We start from the raw sequence: 22,401 nt of genomic DNA, 5'->3' as shown, positions 1-22,401 counted from the left end.
TTAGTAAAGGAAAATTATGAAACGCATGTTTAAAAAAATTATAATTCGAATCGCAAATTCCACCTTTTGAAATATTTTAAATATAATTGTTAATTTATTTCATTCAGTCAAATTTTTTTTTACCATTTCCTGTTAATTTCTAGAAAAGTAAAAAGATAAAATTTCTAAACAAGAAAAAAATATAACAAATTTATATTGCAAATTTGCTTTTAAAAACAATGATTTTATTTCACCCCATTATCAACTTTTCTTATGAAGTTAATTCATGAATTGGAAACATATTGGAAAACAGTCATGAAAAACTTGCGATTATTTAAATCTCTTCAAATAATTAAAATAAATAAAAACTTAAGGAAGAGAAAACCTAAGTATAAATACTTATAGAAAAACTTTAGTACAACTTTATTTTTACAAAATAAATTTTGGAAAAAAGTATGAAAATGAACTTCCCACATTAAAAAATGACATGTTTTTAGGTGTAAGGTAATTTGTAAAATCCAATAAACAAGCTATACAATAGCAGTTTTACGTGTTTCTTCATGGACATGTGGAATCTCAGAAAGAACATTATCCATATTGGGATGAGTAGGATTTTTCTTAACATACAAATCAGTCATACAAAATATCTGTAAAAAGAAAAAAAATCATTATAAAGTTTTACACCCTCTATTTTTTTAGCTACATTTGCTTGCAATTGAAACAAAAGTTTCTAAATTTAAGTTTCTATTGCTCGCAAACACATAAAAAATAAGATTTTTAAGAAACTTACTTTGAAGACACATTCAAGCAATTAAAAGCGTATTTTTTACGGGTAACAATACCACTAAATTCTTATGAGCTTATATTTTTTAATGCACATCGAAATTTAGCTTTGAAAAATTTTTAAGCATAAAGTTAACTGAAATTTGAAGTATCTCAATAAGTGGTGATTCTAAAAGTTAATTATTCATTACATTAACCCAGAAAAAAAAATTCGATATGCTTGTAATTCTTTCAGAGATTCCCACTCGTGTACTTCACGTGCTTCAATAGAACTTATGTCGACAATTTACTGATAAAAAAGTAGGAAATATGCTGCTAAGATTTTTCATTAAACTTATATCAAAGTTTAAGAGTACTATTACCATGCGTACTATATCTTAAGAAGAGCTCTCAATTACAAATACCAAAATATCAAATTTTATTTTTAAGGCAAGCATTTCTAATTCTAGAGAGAGTTTTATTTAGATATTTGAATTAACCACGAATAAAAGTTTAAACATTTCTCAGTGAGGGAAAGAAATTCAATAAAAATATCTTAAATAACCAGACAGAATCTGCAGACGTTTCTACCGTCAACAAACTTTCCTCATTTGACGTCCGTAGTTTTTATTACCTTTCAAGTTACTTTTCAATTTGAGTTTTCAGAGTCGAAAAAAAAGATTAGTTGTTAGACTAGAGTTTTTACTAACCGAAGACTTAGTAAAAGTTATTCCCAATTACATAAATTGGAATTTTTTGTATAATTCTTAGCGTTGGGGGGAGAATGGTGAGAAAGAACATAATATCAGGGACTAAAGGGTTTCATGATGAAGAAGGATTTTTTTTTAAAATGGGCAAAAACAAGCAATAGAATAAAAGCTCTCAATAAAAAACACAGCAAATAAAATTTTTCTAAACTTTTTTAACAAACTAATGTCTTTTGAAACATTAAGAAAAAACATGTTAATAGATATTAACTTAAAAGAAATGAATTTTAACGATAAAATGGAGCATATACTATTTTTCGACTAAAGTTGACTAAAATTAATTGACGAGAATTTTTCTTATTAATCGTTAAATTTTTAAATGCATATTTGATCACTATACATTGCATTAAAATTTAAGAATTTCTGCTATTTCCAAACAATAAGAAGTATTAAACTCAATTTCCAGATTAGGAGACATTTTTCTCACTCGAGCCATATTCTTTTGAAATTGGATTAACTCAAATTTCAAATCTCCCCAGCATTAAATATTTTAGTTTTCAAGTTCAAAAATGCAGTACATTTTAAGTTCAGGTTACATTAAAAAGATTAAGAACATTAGCTCCTTTGTTATTTTATGTTTTCAGAAATGACCAATATGGTGAAATGGTTTGTTATATTTATTTAATGCTAATATAATAAATATTAATAAGAATTAACATTCTTTATTTCTTTTTTAACTGGATCCAAAATAGCGTAACTGGAACCAAAGTATATTAGCAATCAAAATTATACATGAAAATAATATTTGAAACTTGATAATGTTCATTTAACACAATGAATGAGGTAGTCATCAACCTTGAAAATTGAAATTTGTATTGATGAAAAACAGCAATATGTTTACTATCTGTCTTTAGGGAAAGCTATACATGTTTTAAATTTTGCAGACAATTATTATCAAATAAGGGAAAGTGTCAGCTACATCAGTTGAGAAATGTTCGTCAGAAGTTCCCTGTTGAATTAGTTAAAAATAGACATGTAGAAGGAAAAGGACCAAGACATTTTCAAATTAAGTTTTACTTATTGATAAGTAAAAGTGAATTCAATGAATAAATATGCTGGGGAATTATTTCAATGTGAAAATATTTTCACCAAAAATAATAATTCTTGAAAATACGCTAACTCTTTCCTCTGTGAGATCTTTCAAAAAGAATGCTTGTAAATTAATTTAACACTCATGGAATTGTTAATAAAATAAGATATTTCGTCATCTGCCTGAATATAATTTCGGACACTTGCTGCAGTTGAAAGAAATATGATAACTTGTGTGAAACGCATTTTTATTACTTACACCAATTAGTTGAAGACTCCAATTTCTACAACAACAACGTAGAACAGAATGATCCATAACAGATATTAAGAATATTCAATTCAATCTTTAGCATTTTTAGGACTTGTTATAAGCCAAAATCTATGACTATAATTGAAATACTTATTTAATGTTTTTAATTTAGAACTTCACTACATTAAATGAATAGCAAATAAACTCACGCAGTATATACAAACAAAAAATGCGATTAAGAAGCCACCCAAAACGTCATCCCAGTGATGCCAGTTTTCAGAGATTCTGGAGAAGGAAACGTATCCTGATGGCATCAGCAGCATTCCTAATAATAATGGCTTCGCCAAAACACTGTATCTGCTGAGCGTTACTTTTTTGGCTAGATAAAACTGGAAAAAAAATCTATTATTTATAGCATTTTAAGTCATTAACAATCACTAATAATGCATTTATGTCAAAATAAACGAGAGGTGATTAAAAAAAACTCTTTCTATGGCATAAAATTTGAATAGCATGCTCGGATCTCAAGAAAACGCTATATCGACGGGGAAACAGTTTTTGGATAACACTGGTTCACCTTCATTGGTAATTTAAAGTTTAATGCTAAAAGAAAAGTGAGTTCAGTTAACCCTAGAGTAAACCATGAAACATCAAATGCAGATTTTTTTCACACTATCAAGAAGAAAACAAATTGCGAACTGATGAAATTATTAATTAACAAACTGCGGATTACGCAGTAGGAAAGCAATCCTCTCGTATTTTTTTTCTCATTTTAACGTTTTAAAAACATTCCTTCCCCATTTCAAATTTCCAGGTTTACTTAAGGTTTGCCTGAAATAGCTTTTCATCTAACTTTGAATTTTACAATACTAATGGAGGTAAAGCAGAATTTGCCATAATATAAGTTTCTCCCATGGTATCATATAATCTTAGAAAAAAATTAGTAAAGAAATCTGCCAACAGGTGGCTTGGTAGAGTAATTAGAACTGTGATTCTCTGCAGCTTAGTCCAAACTCAACCATATCAGAAATTCCGCACAGATGGCGCCATTAACATGCGGAATAAAATTTCTGTGAACTACTATGACATGACGTACATGCATTACATAATCCTTTTTAATATAATCAACACGCCAAACGTGATAATAAATTAGGTAAATGTAATTTTCCTTAAAGAAATTTGAAGCTATATACAGTTCACCATTATTGAAGTTTATACCTAATTTTTGGTATTAGTAAATTGGTTGAAAATTTTCTGAGCAATAAAAATCATATTTATGAATTTTCCTTCTAATTTTTTATTCCTCAATGCCACTAAATTCTTTTTTTAAGTATCTCATTGTTACTTAATTAAACAAAGAAAAATATTTTGCTAATTATAAATTATAAAAAATTGTAACCAATTATAATGAATTATCTTCGAATAAACTAAAATTATAATTATGATTGAATATATTTTAGAATACCATATTTTCTACCTTGTGGGTACTTCTCATATTTTTAGGTGCGAAATTTCAAACCTGTCGCAAAAGTTGTTTTTAAACAGAAGTGCATTTGGTGGTTGACTTTGAAAATTATTATTCTTTTTAATTAAAATAATGCACTGTCAATACTTGCCACGGTATAGAGCATTGCGTAACTTGCAAGAGATGTGTGGCCAGATGGAAAGGACGTTCTAAAAAATAAAACAAAATCTTTTTGGAATATAATTGAAAAACATGATACAGAAATTAATTTTTATGCGTTTATAAACATTGCGCATGACAGCTATGTTATAAATTAAAAGAAACAGTTTACAATTATACTAAATACCGAAATGCAAAAAAAAAAGAGGAAGAAAAAGCAATCTTTATTCAGTTTCGCGATTTCGTAAAACTCAATCGGAGAAAAATGCTAGACTAGTTTTAATATGTACAGTGCGCAAAGAAAAGGAAAACCCTGAATAACTTTTCGTCTAGTTACTGAAGTTTCATCTATTACGACTTCTCGTAAATTTGTATGCTTTACAAATCTTAATTATTTAAAAGGCTGAATTTATCTATGCTAATTAGTTAGTGAAAGCGATATTTTAAGTTACTAAATCAAACAAAGTGATTATTCGGAAAAATTTTTTAACATTTTTCATAAAAATTTTTTTGAACATTTTTTTATTTAATTCTTTAGATTTAAAATTTGGTGGAAGGAGCCGCAATCTTTGAAATATAATCCCAAAACTTTGGCCAGCTCTGTGGTTCAAAGCTTGAATCTCTTGAAGTCAATTTTACTTTTTTGCATTCTTTAAGTTTGAATTCTTAAGATGAAAAAGTTTGAATCGTAAGGTATAAAATTTTTTATACTATGTTAAAAAATGCAGTTTAATAAGGCAAAGTACAGAACTTCAAAGATATCATTTGAATTGTTCCCGAGAAATCCACTTTTAAAAAAAACTCGTTCATTAAAAAGTCAATTTCTCATTAAATATTCAATCGATTACTGTCAAATGCTGCATGTTTCCTTATTAAATTACGTTCTTTAAAATTATATAGAAAATTTCGTTTTACTTTTGAATTCAAATTTTTCTCTCCACTTAAAATGTATTTCAATTCAAACTTTTTCGACTTTTAGTAAATTAAATAATAACAAATAATTAAAAAAAATATTCAAATGTTGGGTGGATTTATCTTTGAAGGAACAAATATTATAATTGTGTGTATAAATGTTTCGATTCGATTAAAAAAATTTCGTCATGGGGTGAAATACCCAAATAAACTTATATTCTAATTAACAATAAACTTTGGACCAATATGTTGGTGTAATTCAATTATCGTTTTTAAAGCACAGTACTGTAAATATAACATTTGAAGTAAAAAAAATATGGACAAAACAAAGGAAAAGCTAAAAAATATCGTATAAATAACTAACTAATAGGTAATAAATAATAAAACTGAAGTAATAAATCAAATTAATTAACAACATTCGCAGTTGAAAGATATTATTTTCGGCACGAATATGAAACTCTGTAATAAGCAAGAAAAAAATAAATATTGTCCATACACGGAGAAATAATTCTGGTTAAATCACAATAATCTATGGTAACGCAAAAAAACATAATTTAGGTTGAAAAAGTCAAAATATAGGGTATTCAGACCACTCATTTAGTAATTTAAAAATTCATCTGGCAACGGTTAATCGAAATTATAGCTCTTCCCACGCATTTAGTTAAAAAGTACAAAACTAAGAAATATATTTAACAGAATAAATGGTTGGAATGCATAGCTCTAAAATATCATGATAAAATTATATAATTTAGCCACATTTACCAAATTTTACATACTGAGAAACTGCACTTACTGCAAAACCAAATTTTATTGTAAATTTTGACTAAAATCTTCACGAACTCGCTTCAGTAAAAATCATCAATTTCTTCTTTTGATCATACTTTTTTTTCAGTTTGTAGTCTTAAAATTTTGACGGTTTGTAGTTTTGAACTCTTTGTGTCTAAAAGACACAAAGATTAAGGATAATTTTAACAAATATTAAGGATAATTTTATTAAAAGATTAAGAGTAATTTTATCCTAAGATTAAAGATAACTTAAACTCTCAGCCAGGCACAGACTGTAACTAGTTTGCTTTTACTCTATAAAATACGCTAGGGTGAAGGAAATTTAAACGAAACTCATTTCTCAATATGTAGTAACTCCTCTTTTATTGGAATATTATATATAATAAAATACAAAAAAAATATTTACCTTGTCATAAAATAAAATTCTTTAACTCTATTCACGTCATAAAACCAAAATGAAATAAAAAACAACTTAAAATATACATTTATAAATAAATATTTCACTTTATCTTACCGAATGAACATTTCACTCCGTAAATGAGGATTGGTGCAATTATACTCGCCGACATAATAATGTGGATTTCCTACAGAAGAGCAGTTGAAATTAGGTTTACAAAGTTCCAGAAAGTTTGGGCGAAGCCTTCCTACGAGAGATTTTATAAAATCAGTCGGCAACTCTGTGATGATTAGGCCGTAGAGGAATATACCACCAAAGATGTAGATTTGCTGAATCACGAAAGGAACTTCAAATCGAAAGAAAAATATCTTCTTTACTTCATGTTCATTAACTGTAAATTTTCTAACTAATTCTGTTATGCAGATCTACAACGTAAATGTATATTTAGAAGAAAAAAAAACTAAAATAATTTATTTTATGTGTAAAGAAAAAAGTAACAGTTTCACAACATGAAATATTGAAAAAAAACTCTTAATAAAACTATGAACTAAATCTATTAATAATTAATTTACTTATATATTCATGACGTATATTCATTCCATAACAATTATGTTAATGAAATATTTTCAATTTTACATTCATTTTACACTCATTCCATTTTCAGTTTTTACAAGCATCATACAGATAAAAACCTTGTTGATCCAAAAATAATTTCACAAAAAAAATAACTTTTAATAACTACATATACACCGAAGAGTCATTACATTATGACCACCACACGTAGGACCACCTTTAGCCCTCAAAACTGCTAGCACCCGCCGTGGCATTGATTCCACAAGGTGCTGATAGGTAGTCTGAGGAAACTGGTACCAAGCGCTCACCAACTGGTCCTGCAATTCCCTCACATTGCGAGGAAGTAGCGTGGTAGCACGAATTTGGTTTTCCAAGTAGGACCACAAATGCTCCATTGGATTAAGGTCAGGTGAATTTGGGGGCCAGAACGTGACTTGAAAGTCACTGGAATGTTCCCCGACAATTCTACCCTTATGACATGATGCATTATCCTGTAGGTAAACACCATCTCCCGCAGGGAAAACTGTTGCCATGAATGGGTGAACCTGGTCTGCAACTATGTTCAAGTAGCTTATAGACGTCAGGGATTGTTCTATGAGAATTATGGGTCCTAATGTGCCCCATGAAAACATTGTTCCTGGGCGAGAAACCACGAAAACCTGGGCGAGCCAATTGTAATAGATGGAGGGTGGTCATAATGTATTGGCTCTTCGGTGTATGTTGTAAAGCTAAAGAACCAAACATATTTTTGTATTAAACTTAAAGGAAAAGAGAACTTTAGCTGAGCTAGATCTCTAACTTAACTGCTTCAATTAAAGCTGACTCAAGTTACAAGAATGAACTGTAAAATAGCAGTGTTGCTTCGGTTCGGTAGGTTAAGCCCTCAAAGTAAACAATAAAAGAATCTATCTGCTACGTTGTATCATTCACTCCAGTTATATCTGGTCAAAGCCGATTTATGAAATGAGAAAATTTCCTAAAAGTATCACGTTTAAAACATATTAGTGTTTTCTAGTTTCGCTTCAAAAATCATAGAAAAATAAAAACTTAAACTACTACTTTTTTTCATAAACTATAGATTTTCTTACTAATAAATTATGCATCTCTGCTCCACCTTACCAGACATCAAGATATATTTAACCAGCAATTCAAATCATTCAATCACCACGTCATGGAGCCTTCCTGACACTTACAGTCGCAGGAGTCACAACCTGAGCTGGTGCAGTCACCATCCACTTTAGTCAGTAAAACAACGAGCTTTTTAGTTTTCATTTATCAAGAACTTTTCAATCCAATTTAATTTAAATTTCGTATTTCAGCATTTAAAACAACGTATTTTTAGTAAGCATAAAATTTCATTTGCCTTACAACAGTAAGCTTGTCATATTATTACTAATTAAAGTAATGATTCAAAAAAAAAAGTTAATAAATTTTTCCTTCCATAAGTTATCAGTGAGTATATAAGTTTTTAAATATTTGTAAAAATAGTTTCGTAAAGACCTGACGAAAAGATAAAACGAATAAAATTGAGTTACATTTTTATCCGCAATTCATATTTGGCCATATACCAAATATTCTCCGATTTAGTTTCCTTCTATCAGATTTTCTAGATCAAATATCCAGATAAGTTTTTAAAAAAATTATATTTTTTAAGAGGAAATATTTTTTTAAAAGGAAATTTTTTTTAAGAGAAAGTATTTCGTTAAAAGAAAGTTTTTTTAAGAAAAAGCATTTTTTTCAGCTTTTGCAACTTAACCATTAAGTTTCATAATCGAGCTCTTGTTAAAATAAAATTTTTACAAAACTCTTTTCCTGAAAACTGATCGAAAATAAGATTTTTCACAGCTTAATATATTGACCTTAATTAAGATTTCAATTTTTTTTCCTGCAGAAAGAATCGCAGAAGTGCCGCAACACGACGTGGCATAGATTCGATCAATGTGTGAAGTAGAGCTGGAGATAATTGACACCATGAATTCTGCAAGGCTATCCATAAACCAGTGGGAGTAAGAGCAACACCTCCTAGAAGTAGAAAGGCCTCAGCACGGATCAGATTAGTAGTCCGATATGTGACGATGTTAATTGTGCAGTAGACGAAAAATAGGAAAGATGTCATTACGTTAGAGGTACTAAGCTGCGCAGTGGTTGAAAATACAAAATATGTCATTACGTTTGGACTACTAAGGGATATTTATGGTAACCCGTGCAGAGGCCTGCTCTTTATAGGAGGTGTTGGTAAGAGGGGGTGGGGATATCTTCTGAACATCACGTTTCAAGGCATCCCGAATATGTTCAATAATGTTCATGTCTGGGGATTTTGGTGGCCAGCGGCACTCTTCTGAATTTAGACACTTCCCCGGACATGAACATTATTGAACATATTTGGTAGGATTCATGGTGTCAATTATTTCCAGCTCTACATTGATCACACATTGATCGAATCCATGCCACGTCGTGTTGCGGCACTTCTGCGGGCTCGCGGGGGCCTTACACGATATTAGGCAGGTATACCAGTTTTTTCGGCTCATCAGTATATATATATATATATATATATATATATATATATATATATATATATATATATATATATACTAGCTGACCCGGCAAACGTTGTTTTGCCATATAAATTATTTCTAGAGTATGAAAATATATCTTAATTATTGTAAGTGTGTGCGTATGTGGTATATGAGTGGAAGAGGCATGGAGAGCTGTGACCGATGACGGAATGCAACGCACCATTATTGTAACTTTTTTTTTATAAATTATATATACAACGAATTCTGAAAATATTAATCTCTTAGTGCAATGGAGTGCGCAATATTTTTTGTTGTCATTCCATCTTTAGCTAACACAAATAAAATGGATGGTTTGCCCACTCTAAAGCATGCCACGCATAATTTTCCGTGTGAAAAGCATACTGTGCTCAAATCTAAGACGCAAACAGACATTGTTTGGCCTTGTCATTGCAAATACCAATCTAAAGAGGAATTGCATGCGTTTAAATTGAATTGGCACATCTGTGGGTATAATAGGGATTCGTGGAAGTACTATACTTTCACCCCGGAATTTGTCATTTAAAATAATGACTTCGATAACGTTGTTTATTAATTTTTTAACGACTAATCGCGTGCCTTTGCACAGCCGTGATGAGTTCAAATTACGAAGCAAAATAACGGGAGACCCAACTTTGAGTACTAAATTATGCGGTGGTATGCCTAGTAAATCCAATGAGATTACAAACTCTGTTGGGAAATTTGCAGCTTCAATGGGATCGCAAATTGCATCAACGGATTTGTATGTCACGAAGTTACCTGGCAGTAACTTTGTATCTTCAGGTTCAATTCGTTGACGTCCGCATTTTTTGCTGCTAAAATCACCCTTTCTGCCAGCCACTCATGATGAATGTATTGTGTGTGTACATCGGGAAATATTAGGTTAATGAGAGCATCTTGTGAATCAATGATTGTGCAAAAATCGTCCGGTAATTTTATGCCTCCAGTCTCATCCTTACTAACTTTTCCATCACCGATATCTAACAATTGTCTTGAGAATGTTTCAGCAGAAGGATCTTGAGTATTTAGACGCGCATATTTACTTTTAGTTGAACTTTTTCAACATTACGCCACAGTGGAGATAATTTCAAGCAAGCATTGATCTCATCAGCGTACGTTGAACGCGGAATGACGGGAAGTGTTTGTCTGAAATCACCTGAAAGGAGTAATAGAGTGCAGCCAAATAATTTGTCATTGTTTTTTATATCTTTCAATGTCCTGTTCAACGCCTCAAGTGAATGTTTGTGTGCCATAGTGCATTCATCCCAGATGATAATTTTACAGTGTTTCAACATTGTGGGCATAACGATTACTTTTTGATGCTGCACACTGCATTTGGGTTGTTTTGAATATTTAGTGGCAGCTTAAATACTGAATGAGCTGCTCTGCCTCCCTCCAATAAAGTTGTGTCGCGATGCCAGATGATGCAACGGCCAACGCGATGCCATTATTTGATCGTATTTCAGCGAGAATTAGCGAAATAATAAATGTTTTGCCAGTTCCACCTTTTGCATTCAAAAAAAAAATCCACCTTGTCCTGCCGAAACTGCGAGCAAAATGTCTTGTCATAAATGTTCCTTTGTTCCTCATTCATTAGTGGAACATTGCGAGTAACATTTGCTGCCATTTCTATCGTATTGTATTGAAGTTCACGATTCATGTTAGTGTTTAATAAATCAGGTGCACTTCAATTTGGCGAAGGCATACCGAAATGACTGTGTGGCAAGTTGGCAATAATAATGCAAAGATCCTCAATAGCAATCAGTGCTTCGTTGTACATAGCATCGCTAAATGCTATCGTTAGATCGTTGCAACGTGTGAGATGTTGATACCGTATATCACCAGTCATCGAATCTGTGTAATTATCCCATAACGCTTCTATACGGGTCGGAAAACATGTAGTTAATACTATAGCAAATAGTAGACGAATTTGCTTTGCAGTACAGTTCAATGCTGCTTCAGCAAGCATACAGTCCCACTGGTTGTCGTCTTCCAGCAAGCCGAGTGCAAGGCATGCATCTTTATACGTTGGATGCTGATGTCCATCGACTTTACGTATATCTTGAAATGACAATGAGACCTTAACCAACAACAGTCGAAAATAAAAGCACTCAGTCTGCCTTGGATTGACTGTAAATACTCTCCCCAAGGTGTTTGATTTAAATAAACCGCGACATGCATCAGCCGGTGTGCCTTGCTTGCAGGGTGTCCATTTTTTTGCTTGAGCCCATGTGAAATAGTGTGGTACTTCTGAGTAGAATAATATCCGTGCAAAGGCACCAAAAGCATCCGCACGATTACACAATTCAAAAAAATTCGGTGAGTTCTTGGTGGATTTATAGCTCGGTCAATCGCTGTCTCGTTCGTGAAATATACGCGCTGACCGTTTTCAAGATGGACGGCTAAATGACTAACGGTAGGATCATGAATAGGGAATCCAAAGTTGCGACAAACAGCTTCATTGGAGCTGATGTACCGGCCAATTTGGTAGAGCGTTATTTCGTCGTTGTTATTCACTGGAAAAGCGGTCACTTTGGTATTTTCAACTCGAAATACTGCCATATCACTGCCTTTATTCACATACTTGCAAATATATTTGATGCTCTTCTTTTAAGGGCGAGCATAAGTATTAGAGTTTAAAGTGAATTGTTGCAACGTGCGTGAATATTACTTTTTGATTTATCAGGTTTCTATGTCTAGTTTGGATTGGAATATGATTAAATAAAGATATATTTAAAATATACGTTAAATCTGTCCAAAAAATGAAAAAAAAATTAGTTATAAACCTATTCTCATACCTACTGAATATACATATAAAGTTTCATCAAAATCGATCCAGCCGTTCAGGAGGAGTTTAACCACTAAAACTGTGACAAGAGATTTTTATATATATAGATATATATATATATATATATATATATATATATATATATAATAAAATCAAAATTAATTCCCAAAAAAGTATAAATTGCTCATATAACTAAAAAATTTAAATGGATCAGAATTTAAACTCACAATAGATAAAGGAGCTGAAACACAAAATCCCCAAAGCATTGCATTCGTAATAGAGCTGTGTTTTGCAGGATACATTATGTTCTCGTCGTCACAAAAGAAGCCTTGTCTTACTACTTTCATATTACGCCATACTACAGGTATTATACCACCACCTGTAAAAGAAATTAATTAAACTGTGGAACACTGTTTTCATTGACTTAGATCTCCATACTATTAATTGTTATCCATACTAAATCTGGTATGCAACTGTATTGAAATTTCAATTTTTTGTGACGTATATACATTGATTGTTTCTAAAAACTAATTCTTAATTTTCTATATAAAAGGAATTACATAAAACAATTTTCTGCTCAAATGAATTTCTGTTCTACACAACAACCATATTTGCCATAAAGCAAATCATTTAGCATTATGAACTTTGCGTTGGCCTATTTAACTATGTTTTAATGGGAAAAAACAGAACAAAAGAAATCCTTTTATTTCTGAACTTGACATCTTAAAAAAATTAAATTTTTTATGACGAATTTACTGTATTACTGTATTTATTCAATGTGCAAAAGAATATTCATTTCAAACTACTAACATTTATTCTGATGCACTAGAACTGCATTTTATACTGGCTTTCCCAGAAAATTATATTTTATGTTACAATATAAAATTACGTTTAGATACTTATCTGTACATTTATTTATAAAAAATAAAAAAGAGACAAAAGAAAAGATCATAAAAAAATTATAGAAAAAATTATCAAGGGAATTAAAATAAATTACAATGAAAAATTATAAGGCGTTTGAAAGATTAAAAAGTGTCAAAAAACGTAATGAGAAATTCTAATTTAATTTTGTTTTTCTTTATTTATCTCATAAAGGAAGGAATTTATTTTATTCAAATAGATGGAATACCAAAAGGTTGTAATAGATTGTCATTTCTGTATCTCCCATTTTTACACTATTTTGGAAAATATTATACACTAGATATAATTTTTTTCGAATAATTGTCAGTTTATTTAAGCGTACTTTTCAAATTTATATAATTTTGTTAGGTAATATTTTACTCAAGATATTAATATTACTAGTAGTAAAATAGTTATTTATAGAGATTGGTTGTTCTTAGGGGTTATCTCCAATGACTTTAAAATGTTATCAAAAGTACAGGATTTTTCGCAAATTATGTTAATTTTAGATAGTGTCATTTTCTTGGTAAGGAAATGCCACATATGTTGGCGTTATAAATAAAGTGAATAAGTGTGAATAAAATGAATGAATGTCGATAAATCAAGTTTAGCGTCAATAAAAATGACTGATATAATTATGTGTAAAAGCAAATTTACCAATTATGAATGATAGAACTATTTTGAACAAATTAACAGACAATATTTAAGTTTAAATTTAATCTTATATCATAAAATCAAGGTTAGCGTTAAAAGATGGAAAAGGCTTGTTTGTTTGAGATGCTTGGGTTCTTCTAAAATAACTTTTTTTTTTTCTAATTTAACTTTCAGTTCTATAAAGATATCTTTGACAGCAATGTATTTAGTACACACTGACTGAAACAACAGGTTGTAAATCTTTTTAAGAGATCGTCAAAAAGAGTTGTCCAAAATAAGAGCCTCACATAAATATTTTGAATGCATTTTAATCTAATTATTTGTTTGGTTAATGGCTTTTGTTTTAATATTTTTTCGCATTTGGTGCAGAGGTTTGTCCGGTCACTGGGTGAGGTTTTGATGGTCTCTCCTAAGAGTTTTCTTCAACAAAGAGTCTATGGAAAAAATTCCTTGCTTTCAGAATGTGGTCGTAAATCAAGGAGGTCTTTCCTGGAAGATTTACTATATTAAGTTTAATGTATAGAAACTAATTGCACGGAATTCCAATGATTCTAAAACAGAAATATTTACTTAAATGCTATTTTAGTCAAATAAAAAATAAAAGTATTTTTTCAAAATTTCATTAGGACACTATTTCATTAAAACACTATTATCTAACGTATGTAATTAAATTTTATGTAAAATCATTGCGCCAATTTTATATTAAAATCAATAAAATAATATATAATTGATACAATTTCTAGGTTAATATATTTTCTAGTTTGATATTATTGTTGTCATATTTGTGTTAATCCGTTAATTATATAACTAGCTTACATCCCCTTCCAATAGTCATATACACAATAATTATTAATCAGTAAATGTTAATAACTTCATCAAAAAAAAATCTTTATAATAAAATGCCATATTGAAAATTGAATATTTTATGAATTATAATTTTGAATTCGCAGTAAATATTATTATTTGTCTCATATCCAGTTTTCGGGCAAATCCAAGACACTGACCATATCAGATGCAGTTCTTCATTTAATAATGAACACACTTTAAAACGATACCTCACTATCCTCTATTATGCGTCAATTTTATATTTTGTAATCTGACTACTCTGTTATGGAAATATTTCAAAAACATTTTTGCAAGTCAATTATAATTACATGACATCTTTCTCTCTTCTCCTTTAATATATTCTTTTATGAGTTTCATTTTGATATTTTTGTTTGATAAACTCGGTTTGCGATTGTTGGGCATTTACTAAAGTAGCAGAAGATAAACTGATCTTTAAAAGAAAAATTTTGAGGAAATTTCATGAATGACATTTCTTGATCCCATGAATGGAAATAAAATACAGCGAATATTTTACAGCAGTGAACTCTACAAAAGCATTCGTTGAGTCCAACATCTTCTAAATCATGAAAAGAATATAATATTCGAGGACTTAGACACTTGCAAAGAGTAAAAGTCCAAATTCCTGCAAGGAATATAGCATGTGGCAAAGTATATCACCAAACCAGTTAGGCAGCCACCAGGTGGCTGGACAATTTAAGCGAAACATCTTGGCGTGTTAGGTGAATATATATTGCCTCTTCTATTTAACAAGATTATAAAGAAACAACAGTTATACGAACAATTTTATAGAGGCGGAAAATTACTTCAGGTCGGATTTGCTGCAAGTATAACATATTACTTTTGAATATCATTTACTGAAACTTGAACAGTTCAAAATATTTATCTTAGTTAATATTTTCTTTACGTTCTCTATTTAAAATCTACAGAAGTTTTGCTTTTTTCCATACCTAATATAGTTTTTCTTCTAAAAAGAAACAAAACAATGCAATCGAATATTTAAAAAATCGAACGTGACAACTTCAATGTTTTCATTGACTTTTTTTAAACAAAAAATATATTCTCTCACAGAAAATGAAACTTCATATTAGTAGATTATCATGTATATATATTCATATTTATTACTCTATTTATTTATTGATCCTATTAACTTTGATTATTTGTTGAGTAACTTCTATAAAATATCTGATTCGACGCGTTTTCAAGGGCATTATAGGTAACTAGCAGGATATGGGACTACAAAAAATTGTTATAGCTTCTATGTAAAATATACGACCGAATTAGCAAATGTGCGGAAAGTTAATCAAATGTTTTATCTTTAAATCAATGCAAATATTGTAAAAAAATTTAAGGGATTTTTGTATTTCTTAAAAGTAGGAGGTTTGAATACTGGTATCAATAACATTGGAAATTCGATAGTCATTTAGGCAAGCATTATTACGAATGGTGCATAACATAGCACACTGAATTCTTTTGACACACTGAACATCGCATCTTTTAAAGAAAGAAAGAAATGATTAAAGAAATGAATGCAATCAATATATATGTTAATTAAAGACTCAGCAATCCTGTGAATTACCAAATAAGTCAATGGAGTGATTAGTACATTGTCATATTTAAAAGCTAGAAAATCATTTAACGGATAAATCATAAACAGCGCGGATAGAAGAGTAAGCACACTGAATCAACGAATGGGTAAAGTAGTGATCCCGAAATCGAAGCGATAATAGTTGGTAAATCATTGAGTGTCCAAATTAGTGAATGAATGTTTTAGTTTATCAATAAATTAATAAAAAAGCCGACATTTTTACTTTGGAAACGCAATGACAATTATTCTTTACTATTAAAAGATGATAACCTGTCGGAACTAGCTTAGTTTAAATTCTTCTTATAAAGAGGTTTTTAACGCATTGTGTTTTTACATTGTAATTACTATAGAATAAGCCTGTAAAATAAGCAACTTTACCTGCAATAAATACCAATTGCTTCGTTGAAGATCCCAAGTAAAAAAAAATGGACACCGTCCATAAACTGCAATTCAAGATCAAAATTTCGCTAAAATTGGGGATCTAACGTCATAATTGCGTTTAGAATTCCACACAGACCATCTGTACTACCCACACAAGGTAGCACCCATTGATCTGATACTGGATTGGCATTAAGCCGCCTCTAAGAATCAAACCCCACCCAGATAGCCCATACCGTGGCCATTTTTTTTAAATCTCGCCAAGCAAGTTTTTGAAATCTCGCCAAACTAGGTATGCAGAAGATATTTCGGGGAGATTATTTTGAACGTCCGACTTTGAACTTACTTCGGGATACAGCATGGAAATTATTCTTTATGAAAATAAATTATAAACTATGTTCGTTATCTTAGTTTAAATCCCTCTCATAAATACGCCAATTTGGTTTTATCTTATTTCACTATTTCACTATTGCCCGAGGATTTGGAAAAGTCTGTCATCTGTAGGGGCATGACGAAGAACAAGGACGAAGAAAGAATGTGTTTAATTTTTTTTTTTTTTTTTTAGAAATACTTTCTTTGCACACCATACCCTCATTTACTGTAATTTTGAAATAAAAAAACCGTAGACCTTGAATAAACTGAAAAAAAAAATTAAAATAAGGCAAAAGATTTCCTAAAAAGATCTTAAAAAATAGTTAAACCTTGAATTAGGAATCAACAGTGTTTTCACATAGTAATTAAAATAGAATAAGCCTAATAGAATTAAAATAGAATAGAATAAAATAGAATAAGCCAAGCAGCTTTACCCAAAAAATAACAATGGCTACATATAGATCCCAAGCAAAAAAAAATTTTTTTTTTGATTTTTTGATACTGATATTCGCAAGTTGATATTCGAGCTCAACAATTCGCCAAATTTCATTTAACGTCATAATTTCTTCCAGAATTCCATACAGGCAATCTGTACTATCCACACAAGCTAGCGCCCATCTCTCTGATGCTGAGTAGGTTCTTAAGCCACCAATGAGAATCAATCCCCAATCCTTAGCAGTGACAACTCAGTGCACATAACCACTGAGCTATCGTGTATATGCTGTAACTAAAGTATTAAAAAGGAAATAGCAAAAATGTGGTAAATAAGTTTTGGCACATGCATCTTTTTTTTCAGCCCTGAATTTATATTATGATATAGTTAATTTTTATTTAAGAAATCCTGAAAATAACTCACATAAACATTATGAGCAAAGTTTTAATTTCGAAAGCGTTCAATAACAAAGAACAAAGCACTTTTTTTTTCTTCAGAAATTTCGGATTTAAATTCGAAATTGCAGCGAACTATAGGGGGCGTTGTATGAGACGAATTCATGCGATTTCCATATAAATAGTCATTCCTTTGCTCTGGAGACACCTCAAAGTAGCTTGTAGCATTGTATTATTTCCTGTTAATTGTGGCTTATCAATTTTTAAAATAAAATGCTAAATATTCTTTCTTATGCAAGTGAAAACAAAATGATATCTCCTTTTTTTAGAGTAGGAACATCCAAAACACATCGGAAAGATATATTTGTAAATAAACAGAAAAAAAATATGTATCTTCTTAGAATAAAAACCTAATGCCTGCGAAATTGCTTTACTAAATTTAATGAGATAAAATGAAAGGCCTATTTAAACTTCACATTCCACAGTTTTATAAATCATATTACTTCAAAAAGTATGCATAAGCCCATAATGTTATACCACTTAATTTTGCAAAAAAGTTTTTTTACAACAATTTTTACCAAAAATTATTAGTTATAAACTAAAAAAGGCAAAATATAAAATGTTTACGAAAAAAACGATTCTAAAAATTCCTCAAATTAAAATAAAAAAATTTATGTTTTTTTTAAAATTCTTAATCGGACGTAGAAAACTATTCTATGGAGTACTGTCATCAAATTAGAAAAAAAAATTATTTTCAAGCAAATTTTTTAATATGAAAATCCTAACTCTTACCTGATTTATAAATCCGGAGAATTACAAAATTATATGATCTTCATTTGAAAACTTTATTCTCAAATAATATATACATAGATGATCCCCTCATTACTTTAAGATGACATACCACACAATAAAATTTTATAATTGCAAGATCTCGATATGAATTTTAATATGTAACTTACAAACAGAATAGCTGAATTCTAGCTGAAATTTATCATTCAAAATTAAAAACACACTTACCAAGAAAACGATAAAAATTTATCAATAATAAACATAAATGAAACTATTTCAAGTTATTCGGATGATTCTTTACTGTTGTTTTTCGAATTATGTAGATACAGGAATATATACTATTTTATAAAAAAGAAGAATATTCTATAACTATTACAGTTCCATACTTTCTGAAATCACATTTATTTATTGGAATGAAGTAAGCAATGTTGATTTCACTTCAATTTGTAGTGAATTGAAGACAAAAAATTCTTTTTTTACCATAATACAAACATCTGTAACAGTATACGATCCCGAAATTGGAAGGAATCAGTTGCAATTCGTTGATAATATATGTTAAAAATTATTGAGAGCTTTTTCTTCAGTTGTTTGGCGTGTTCCGTTTCTGAAAGATTTACCAATGTTCTGGAGAGTTTTTTCAAGTTCTTATGCCTTTTCCTTAAAGAAAATTTGCTTCGCATTTGCTGCTAAAAAATGGCGTATGAATCTGCCAATGATTATGATCGAACTGAATGAAAATTTAATAAATAACTGCCCGATATTTTCAGGATTCGCTAGAGGGCGTAATCAAGCGTTGCGAATCATTAATGATAATCTCAATTACCAAATGCAAACAGTGGCATGCTGAGGCTAATACCCGCCATTGTGGAAGTTGGTGTAGCTGGTAGAAAGCCAGCATAAGCATGGAAATATTTTACCTTGTTCTAGCATGCATAATGCTGATTGATTTTTAACAGAGAATTTTATGCACATTTGGCTTTCATAAACAGTCAATCAAAATTAAAGTTGATAAATGTTAATTGACTATATTTTAAAAACGGTTAAATGACGAAGGTGTTAGTCACACTCAGGACATCTAATTCTAAAAGAGGTTCGAGGCTTAAAATTGCTTAGTTCGCTTTTTATTGGCGAAACGAAGGGAATAAATTATACCTAATGGGTTCATGGAGTCTAATTGTTTTAACCTACATCAATGGCGTTGCTATTGAGAGGTGACTAAGTTCAGTAATTTAATTAAAGTTACTTTTAACAATGTTATGGTTAGAACATTTAGTGCTGATTCTATATATTGCTGATTCTATGTATTCTATATATTAACATTTGTCACCCTGATTTCAACATGGTTGGCATGTTTGTCTTCATTTTGGTTCCTCAATAAAAATTGAAAATTAATATTAAATTGCAAATAAGAAGTGAATCTTTTACGCTACGCTACTTGCATATAATAAAAAAGTGCTCGGGAAAAGCGAGATAAAATATTAATATCAAATATGAAACAGGTAACGGTCATTTGACATCCTCACAGTGATGTCTCCAAGTCCAAGAATATATAATTGAGTTTTCAGAAGAAGAAAAAAGAACAATGTAAGTAAAAGCTTTTAGTTATCAATGTTTTTACTTTCACTATCATTTTTACAAATGTTTGTGGTGCAGTTCATTTTCTGTCAATATTTTTATTGCTAGGTGTGTAAAATTATATCTGCGGTGTGCAATCAATGTGAATTTTTTTATGCAGGATTTCTGAAAACTATTGTTATGTTCTCTCTTTCGTAATGTGCTGTATTAAATATTAGTGGTGAAAAAGACAAAAAAGCATTTATATTTTTATAAATGATTGTCCAATTAAGATTTTGTATTAAGTGTCATTTCAAATCTTGCTAGCAAGCGAAGTGAGCTTGGTTCGTAAATTGAACTGTGCAATGTCGCATAGCAATCTTAAAGTGTTGGTGAGTATAAGAAAATAGGATGTAGAGCCAACCGGTAATCGTGATTTTAACATAGAAAATAAAGCATTCTCTTATGACGTCATTTATAATTTTTCGTTTGAGATATTTGCTAGTTAAAGGAAAATTCTTAAATTTTTGGTATTAAACTTGTATAAACATATTCTGCCCGTAATGACATTTTAGTAAGCAACAGTTATATACTATTAACATGTTTACAAGACTTTACCATTTAGCTTGAAAAGCAGGCCTTGTTCGTAAAATTATTTTGAACATGTAAGTTAAATTACATATTTTTTTTTAACGTCGCAATCACGATAAAAAATATCATAGCCACTTACATGTAAATAAAAATAAGCTATCGATAAATACTGAAAGTGCTACATTCCTATCTTTCCCCTCATTTTCTTCAATTTCTTCATCAGGATTTGCCATGACTTTAGTTTATCTGCAGCAGAGCATGTTAAAAATGTATGTAAGGATAATAGTATAAACTGTCTTATTTTAAATACATTTAATAAACCAATTGTCAAAGTTTTGATTTAACATCATCTTAAATAGAACTTTGAAGAAAACTATATGTCACTCACATTCTTGGGAAGGCATTTTTCAAGATATAATTAATCGTGATGAAACACAAGATTTTTTCCCATTGAGTACAATACTAGATGTAAATTTTCAACGAATATCACGTTTTTTTTAATACTCAAAAAAATAAACACAGTTTTATTGCACAATTTCCAATTTGTCTTTAATTTTTTATTCGGTCACTAGTAAATTTTATCCAGGAAAATTACAATAATTCACTTAAAATCCGCATTAATATTTTAGAAATTGTATATCCACCATTAAGACATAAAAAATCATTTATGAACAGCTCGATTTTAAAAATGTTATTTCTTAAGGTGTAATAAAAAGAAACTACTTTACTGCATAATAATTAATTTATTATGCAGAAAATATTCCTTTTTTATTTTTACAAAGCTCGTTTACTCATATAATTCGTGTTGCTTTGCAGGAACAATAGAAAATTAACGCAGAAACAGAAACAAAATAAAATATCGCACTTCCAACGAAACAGTTAGACAGCATAATTGAAAGCATCACACTTCGCTGCCCGTACTGTATTTCTGTTAGAGATGTTTATAATCCATACTTAAGGTACTTTTTCGGTTCTGAACTGGCACATCTGATGTATTCATTTCATACATATGCTAATTTCTGTAACACCATAATTGTCTGGTTTTTATGTCATTTTATACATTATTTTGTACTCTATAATGTGTGACAGTTTCAATAAATTCCGTGAGTAAATCTTAGAATTATGGTAATTTTCCTTAATTTATGATAACTCGAATACTAAACAATAGTAAAAAATTAAAGCGTGTTTATAACAAATTATTAGCCAACTTGAAAAAATTTTAAAATGGAGAAATTTTTCAAATTTTATTAATTTTAAGTACGATGCGCGAATGAAAGATATTTACCTTTTTAAAAATTCTTGTGTTTTATTTTATTTATTTTTATTACAATAGGTAACTTTTTCCCTCCAAACCATTCCGAAATTTAAAAAATTGTTTTCTTATGTGCTTACCCACTTCAAAACGAACCCTTAAAAATTTCAAAAGGCTCATAGTAACATGGGCAATGCAATAATAAATTTTTATGCAAAATAATATTTCCCTGA

At 29.9% G+C, this 22,401-nt stretch overlaps 2 protein-coding genes across 3 annotated transcripts; both read right to left on the bottom strand.

Moving 5' to 3' along the window:
• Positions 1-207: 207 nt before the first annotated feature.
• LOC147807130 (phospholipid phosphatase-related protein type 5-like) lies at positions 208-3,171 on the bottom strand. Its single transcript, XM_087168657.1, has 2 exons — positions 2,997-3,171; positions 208-626 (listed from the first exon to the last, which is right to left on the bottom strand). Exons 1-2 carry the CDS (start codon positions 3,108-3,110, stop codon positions 510-512), a joined length of 231 nt encoding a protein of 76 aa, XP_087024783.1. The 5' UTR covers positions 3,111-3,171; the 3' UTR covers positions 208-509.
• A 1,178-nt stretch (positions 3,172-4,349) lies between these two features.
• LOC107439323 (putative phosphatidate phosphatase) lies at positions 4,350-21,158 on the bottom strand. Of its 2 annotated transcripts, none has more exons than XM_071182968.2 (4): positions 21,056-21,158; positions 12,647-12,798; positions 6,624-6,931; positions 4,350-4,461 (listed from the first exon to the last, which is right to left on the bottom strand). In XM_071182968.2, the coding sequence occupies exons 1-4, from the start codon at positions 21,147-21,149 to the stop codon at positions 4,377-4,379; spliced, it is 639 nt and encodes a 212-aa protein (XP_071039069.2). In that variant the 5' UTR covers positions 21,150-21,158; the 3' UTR covers positions 4,350-4,376. The 2 variants fall into 2 exon arrangements, with proteins under 2 accessions (XP_071039069.2, XP_042896063.2); XM_043040129.3 differs by lacking the exon at positions 21,056-21,158 and adding an exon at positions 16,783-16,987.
• Positions 21,159-22,401: the final 1,243 nt, after the last annotated feature.

The sequence above is a fragment of the Parasteatoda tepidariorum genome, chromosome 7 (assembly GCF_982258835.1).
Source record: "Parasteatoda tepidariorum strain Cologne lab strain chromosome 7, Ptep-v5.0, whole genome shotgun sequence".
Classification (NCBI taxonomy): Eukaryota; Metazoa; Arthropoda; class Arachnida; order Araneae; family Theridiidae; genus Parasteatoda; species Parasteatoda tepidariorum.
This window is presented reverse-complemented; position numbering and strand designations above follow the sequence as displayed.

Bases quoted from the DNA above. Each gene is read 5' to 3' on its own strand.
- LOC107439323 (XM_071182968.2), bottom strand. From the start codon at position 21,149: ATGGCAAATCCTGATGAAGAAATTGAAGAAAATGAGGGGAAAGATAGG. The intron at 12,799-21,055 runs GTAAGTGGCTAT...TTTCTTTTACAG, and splicing joins TAGCTTATTTTTATTTACAT to GTGGTGGTATAATACCTGTA. The intron at 6,932-12,646 runs GTGAGTTTAAAT...TTTACGTTGTAG, and splicing joins TTTCAGCTCCTTTATCTATT to ATCTGCATAACAGAATTAGT.
- LOC147807130 (XM_087168657.1), bottom strand. From the start codon at position 3,110: ATGCTGCTGATGCCATCAGGATACGTTTCCTTCTCCAGAATCTCTGAA. The intron at 627-2,996 runs GTGAGTTTATTT...TTCTTTTTACAG, and splicing joins TTTTTGTTTGTATATACTGC to ATATTTTGTATGACTGATTT.